General features: G+C 64.8%; 1 protein-coding gene across 1 annotated transcript in view; it reads left to right on the top strand.

The window, feature by feature from the left end:
• LOC125928432 (kinesin-like protein KIF19) overlaps positions 1–6,676 on the top strand; it is a 38,374-nt gene that overhangs the window by 19,443 nt on the left and 12,255 nt on the right. Inside the window, exons 11-15 of the mRNA XM_049639132.1 lie at positions 149–326; positions 1,500–1,677; positions 3,659–3,929; positions 4,365–4,486; positions 6,062–6,189. Coding sequence (XP_049495089.1) covers positions 149–326; positions 1,500–1,677; positions 3,659–3,929; positions 4,365–4,486; positions 6,062–6,189 — 877 coding nt within the window. The remainder of the gene's footprint in view (positions 1–148; positions 327–1,499; positions 1,678–3,658; positions 3,930–4,364; positions 4,487–6,061; positions 6,190–6,676) is intronic.

Genomic DNA, 6,676 nt, shown 5'->3' with positions numbered 1-6,676 from the left:
CCATCCATCCATCCATCCATCCATCCATCCAAACGTGTAGATAGAGCTCCTCCACAGGCCAGACCCTGTGTTGGTGTGCACGCATGGAGTTCTACCCTGGCTCATGTGTCACTGCTCCTGGCGCAGCTGGCTCTCTTCCTGCCCCCAGTAAGGATCCCCTCACACGATGGAGAGGAGGATAGCTGCCGGCAGATGAACAAGATCCGGGCGCAGCTCGTTGGGGCCTTCAAGGAGCAGCTGGAGATGCGGCGCAGCCTGGTGGAACTGGAGAACACCAACATAGAGCTGCACGTTGACATGTCCCGCCACCTGCTGACCATTGCAGAGTGAGTGTGCCCACTTAGCCAGGTCCTGGGCACCATCCATCCCTATGGGGCCGGGAGGCCAGAGGGGCCACTGGTGGGAGCTCCTGTTTTGCCATCGTCCAGCCTCTCTCTACTGCCTGCAGGCCCCCAGCAGGGACTTTGATGAAGGCGGCCCTCTCTTCCCAGGCAGGACTCCTGGCCCAGTCCATCCCCGCTCTCCTGCCCCCCCGGGGCGAAGCTGGGCCGGGTGGGAGCAGGCTTCCAGGTCCCTTCGGTTTCTTCGTCTTAGGCTGGAATCCCGAGCCAGCCTGGCAGGTTAGGGTCAAGCCCATTTTACAGCAGAGGATTTTGAGGCTCAGAGGGGATGTGGGTTTGCCCAAGGCCGCACAGTCACGAGGCCAGGATGCTTCTACCGTTGCACACACCTGCTACTCGTACCTGCTGTGAGTAGCCTGACCACGTGTGGAGGGGCTGATCACGTAAGTTGTCATCCAGAGCGGGACACGTTTGAGAGGAGAAGGCGCTGCTTACAATAGCGTGTTGGCACTGCCCTGGACAAACCGGGACACCCGGCTCCCTGCCTGCAGGAGCTTCAACTCAGCCCTGGGGTCCCGGTCCAATTCTTGTCCCTTCCTCCCAGCATTTGTCCTCCTCCTCCCCCTGCTGCTTCCTCCTTGTTTGTTTTCTAACTTACACAAACGGTGTGATGCCCGCACTGGAGGGATTCCGGTGGCAGGAAACGCTCTCCGTCCCTCTGTTGGTCCCAGCCCCGCTCCTCCCTTCCTTCGGCTCCCCACGGTGCCCGTGGCAGTTCAGACCCAGCCTGGTGCCCTGTGGTGCACCTTTGAGGTTTTGCCCTGCGAGGGGGCCATCGCAGCTAGCCCTCAGAGCCCCAGGAGTGCTGTCGCCTGCCAGCCACGTTCTAAGGCCGAGGTCACCCGGGCAGCCTTGGGGCAGAGCCAGGGTGGGGGTGGCGGGCCGACTGCAGGGTCCTGCGCTTAATTGCTACAATCCTGCGTAGCGCTCACTGCTTCTTGATTTCCTTCCAGTTGTTGTTCACGCCTCTGTTTGTACACATACAGGAGGTCAGGCCACAGGCCCACGTCTGTCCCTCTGTCAGGTCTAGGCCTGCGGGCAGACCGGCTGGGGTGGGGGGCGGCACCCTGACCGCTGCCCCCTCTGTTGTGGCCATAGCTGGGAGCGGGAGAAGGCCCAGCACCTCGTGCACAGGGACAGGACGCCGGAGGGGGACGAGGAGCCGGCAGAGGCGGACGGGGACGAGGGCGAGTCCGTGGAGCCGCCTGAGGTGGCCGTGGCCAGAGAGGAGGTCAACACGCTTCTGGCTGAGCAGAGGAAAGCTGCGGCCCTCAAGGTGGGTGCAGGGGCTGTCCGTGCGCGGGCATGCCCGCTGCTAATGCACGGATGGTGACCCCGTGACAACAGTCCACCGAGCAGGGCCACCCACCGCCGTCCTGTGCATGGCATCCAGGCTCAGGGGGCTGAGATAAACTGTCCCAAGGCCCCAGGGGGCGGGGGGAGAGGTGCTGCACATGACCTGGGCTGACTGCGGGGCCCGTGACCTCCCTGCTGCGGGGGTCGGTGTGCAGGATGGGCGGACCCTGGGGGACCGAGGAGCCGCGGGGCAACCCCACCTGCCTGTCTGCACACACAGCGGGCCTCCAGGTCCGAGGGGTCCTGTGGGCAAGTGCTTCCCATGCGTGGCCTCCGGCTCATTTGTCCCCGAGTCAGGCCTGGGGCACGCGGTGCGGAGGGGGGTGGAACAAGGGACACGGCCAGAGGGGACCCGGTTCCTCCTGGAGAAGCAAGGGCGGCTGCTTCTCTGAGCCGCTCATGCAGTAGCTTGCTTCTCGCGTTGTCACGGTCCCGGCAGAGCAGGCACGGCTGGGGAGCCGGGAAGCGCCCTCTAGTCACACGTCCGTCCGCGGGTGTCTTCTCTGGCAAGCGGGGGAAGCGCCACGTGCCGAAAGAAGGCAGCACTTGCTTCCCCTCAAGGCTGTGCGGCCAAACCAGCATGTGTCTTCACGGGGCTGCGTGTCCCTGAGCAGTCTGGAGGCTGCGTGGTCTCACTTCAGAAGCCCCCCGGCATTTAGCAATAAGAAAAATGCCTCTTGCTGAAACCATAATGTGCATCAGCAGAGAGCATGAGTTCAGGAGTCAAATTTGGATTCGGAGATGCAGCGTAGCACGGAATTGCGAGTCCGTTCGTGAGTTAACCCGCCCGTTCGAGACAAACTTAGGTTTTAAGCGTCCGGTGTGGCGCCAGGCCTGGGGACGTAAAGGCACACGAGACCCTCCGCCACTGAAGCTGACCGTCTGCCGGATTCTCCCCACCGACGCCGGCGATGTGGCGCGGGGCAGCTTCGTAACGGACCCGCGGACGGGCTGCTGGGGCTGGGGGAGGGGCTGCTGGTGCCTCGGGGGCCGGGGAGGACCTCAGGCAGAAGAGGAGGACCACGCCAGGCAGCCGAGCCAACTCCCCCGAAGTCGCCCCCCTCCACCGCCCGGAGAGGAACATGTGACGGCTGGAGGAGCCTGCTTGGGCCGCACTGGGGGCTGTCAGCTGACCTGTGCCCGGGGCTGCGGTTCTGGGGGTGGGCGTGCGAGTGGGGTTTCCCATGGTGGACACATGGCGAGGGGTGAGTCCTAGGGTGTGTTCTCAGCGTAGTGTGTTCGGGGAAACTGTGAGGCACACAGCAGGGCCAGGACACCAGGAGACGACCGCCGTTGGAAAGATAGTCTTTGCTGGCAGTTCCCAGAGGAGGGGGCACGGGATGCCATGCGGGCCACAGGGGACGCCCCAGGGCCAGTCAGGAGGCAGAGGAGGCGGTGCTTGGGCGAGAGCCTTACTGTGGTTTCCGTGGGAAGGAGCGGGTGAGGCAGGGCAAGTAGGCTGAGGCCCGGCCAGTCTGGGTGATTCCAGTGGGCTCCAGGGCATGGGGGCTGTCCCGGCCGTCTGGTCCCTGGGGGTTAGGACTGGGGGACAGTGGCCCAGAGTGTGAGGGCCCCACGGAGGAGAGGGTCGGGGTGTGGGCTCTGGGTCGGCTGGTCTGCATCGAGAAGTGTGCTCCTGGGTGAGGGGTTTAGGACCCTCAGGAACTGGCTGGCCCTGGGAGGGGCAGTCCCTCCAGGGACGGCCAGGGCCCAGGTGCGAAAGCCTCAGGACACAGAAAATAAAGGACAGGGTAAACGCAGGCGATGGCCGCGCGTCCGCGGGCCCGATCGGTCACCCGGTGTCTCCCTGAGTTCGATCCGCGAAGCGTAGTCCGCAAGAGCGAGCGGACCTGGGAGCCGCGCCCGGGGCCCCTGCCCTGAACGCCCAGTGTCTCCGCCAGGCGGGGCTGGAGCGGCGTCTGGCCAGTGCCAAGGAGAAGGCCTCGCAGCTGGAGCAGCTGCTGCCCGCGCAGGCCAGCAGCGAGGACCAGCGGGAGGTGTTGCGGCTGCTGTGCTGGGCCCACGAGCTGGAGGCCGAGAACACGGAGCTGCGGGCCGACGGCCTGCGCAGGAGGAGTCTGCTGTGGCAGAAGGACTTCGTGATCCGGCGCTACCACCAGCACCGGCGGCTCTGTGAGCAGCTCCTCCGGGACCAGCGGCAGCTGATCGAGGGTGAGCCCGCCCGGCCTGGCCCCGGGAAGCATGGGGGGGGGGGGGGGGGGGGGGGCGCCGCGCGTGCTCGGGGAAGACCAGTGCCCCTTCCGGCCCGGCCCGGCCCGGCTCACAGGACACTCTCCGGGAGGTACAGGTAAGTGAGGAAGAGCCAGGCACGGTGCGGGTGCTATGCTCCGTTCGCGCAAGAAATCCGTTCGCGCAAGAAATCCGTTCGCACAAGAAATCCGTTCGCGCACGCAAGGTGCACGGACCACCCGCTGGGGAGTGCGGGGCAGGGGGGGGGGTCGGGGGGCACCGCCCGGAAATCCCACCGTCCGGAAAATCCGCCTTTATCGGGTTGGAGTATCTGCCTCCAGGTTCCGAGGAAAGAGGATGCTGTCCTTCCGGCAAGTAGGGACGCGTGCCCGCCCCCGCTCTCCCCGGCCCCTGCAGGTGGTGGCATCGCGGTGCCCAAGTCCCTGGACGAGCGGTACGGTCTGATCCTGCGGGAGCTGGGTGCGGGCTCGCTGAACCGGCTGCTGCTGCTGCACTCGGTCATGTCGAGCTCCCTGCGGGTGAGTGCGCCTGGCGGCTCAGGCCAGTGCTCGCTGTCCCCTCCTGTGTGCCCCAGCCCCGTGAGGGGACTGACCCTGAGGTGGGAAGAGGACGCCCGGGAACCCCCCCCCCCCCACACCAGGTGCTGGGGCCAGCGGCGCAGGGCAGGCCGAGCCAGTGGCAAGGGTGCAGGGTTTCGGGGAGGCTGGGTCCGGGGTCCTCTGTGCTGTTCACCGACAGGCCTGGGACCCTGGACTGCTGCACACCCCATGTGGGAGACAGAGGGCTGATGGGAAGGAGCCTGAGTGTGGGCTGGACCTCGGTGCCACGGGAACCCTGGGAGAGATGTGGTTTTAGGTATTTCCTCCAGGGCGAGCCGGCAGTCCCCTGCATGGTGGATGGCGTCCAGGGCCCATCTGGGGACTCCCTAGAGAGGAAGGCCGGGGAGGGGGCTCTGCATTCATTTGCCACACGAATCCTGTTTCCCGGCTCTCCTCCTGCCCTGAGCTAGGTAGGGCCCCTCAGCTGTGCCTTCCTAGGAGAGAGGCCAAGGGCTCCCCGGGCTTGGGGCAGGGTGGGCGAGGGGCAGGAGCCCACGCGTGTGGTGTCGGCAGGGCTCCCGGGATCCGACTGCATGTAAAGGTGCTTCCCGCCCCCGATCAGAGGTCCCAGGTACCCGCATTGTGCCGAGAGCTCCCCGCTTCCCCGGCTCTGCTGGCTCAGTCCCCACGCAGCCATCTGGTTCCCCGCTCACACTACTGCTGTGGGACCTCCTCCCCACCCTTCCGCCTGTCCTATAGTATATGTCAGGGTCCCCAAGACCACCGTCGGGTTCCCTTCCCTAGATGGACTCCCCGAGCTCAGAGAAAGCGTTGTACCAAACCGGAACTCTGACCCCATTAAACCCTCATGCCCTAGCCCAGGCTCCACCGTCTACTCTCTGTCTCTGTGGATTCGACCACTCCGGGGACCATATAGCACTTGTCCTTTCGTGCCGGGCTTACTTCACTGAGCACGACGCCCTCGTCCATCCATGGGGGAGCAGGTGTCCGAATGTCCTTCCTCTCTGAGGCTGAGTGCCGTCGGGCTGTGTGTGGCCGGACCATACTGTGTGTATCCAGTCACCTGCTCATGGACTTGGGTGCTTGCACCCCTTGGCTCTTGGGAACGTGCTACCGTGAACACGGGTGTAGATGAATCTGCTCTCCGTCCTTGGGGTGCATGCCCAGAAGTGGGATTTCTGGGTCACCTGAGTCCTCTGTGTGTCTTCTCAAGGGCCTGCAGGCTTTGGAGGGCTCTCCGACAGGCGTCTGGCTTGTGCACCACTTTTGCTCCAGGGTCAAGGCTGCGCCCTGGCGGTCCCTGGCACTCGCCCTTGCACAGAGCCTCCTTTCTGTGTCTGTGCTGGGGAGGGCCAGCCGGAAGTGAGCTGGCAGGCTGGCTCGTGGGCCTCCCTGCTGGCTGGTTTCCTTCCAGTGATGGTGGCCAGCGGGAAAGGGACCTCTCTGCGGCCCCTCGGGGATCTCTGCTTGCTGACATGGCTTGCCTGTGTCTGTGGTCCATGCGGCCTCCCCCAGCTCCCCGTCTGTCCCCAGGACGGCTTGGTTCTGAATAAGTCCCCCGCGCCGCAGGAGGAGGCTAGCTGGGACTGGCCAGACGACAGGAAGGACCTCCCGTGGGGTGCCCAGTTTGAACTGCCGCTGATGCTGCTGGAGGAGGACAGGTACCCGGTTCTTCCCTCTCGCGACCCCGCATCACTGCGCCCTCGGGCCCGGCTGTGGAGTGTGGCAGGAGGGCTGGGGGCCGGCCCAGGATCGTGGCCCCGGCGTCGCCTCTCGTGGAGTGTGTCGCTATCCCTTCCTTGTAGGGTTAGGACGAGCGAGAGTGTCCTAGGAGGTGCTCACCTAGGTTGGGGAGTTTGGTGCTAGAAAGGCCGTTTTGACACGCGCTTTTTGCTCAACATCAGCCTCCTGGTGCTACCGCCAATGTTTCTATCCTCTCCTCTGTCGACTCGTTGCTTTGCTATCTTCTAGCACCCGAGACAGACTCGTAGACCGAGCACTCCCAGAGTACCCTCATGTTAATGGTTAGCGTCTTGCCAGTGTGTGTCATGGGCCTTAGCCAGCTCGGGCTGCTTCACACAATGTCATGGATGGGGGGGCGCAGGCCACAGGGCCTTAGCCAGCTTGGACTGCTTCATGCAACGTCAC

This window comes from Panthera uncia, chromosome E3 (assembly GCF_023721935.1).
Source record: "Panthera uncia isolate 11264 chromosome E3, Puncia_PCG_1.0, whole genome shotgun sequence".
Lineage (NCBI taxonomy): Eukaryota > Metazoa > Chordata > Mammalia > Carnivora > Felidae > Panthera > Panthera uncia.
Note: the sequence above shows the minus strand (reverse complement) of the source record. Positions and strands in the feature narration are given on the sequence as shown.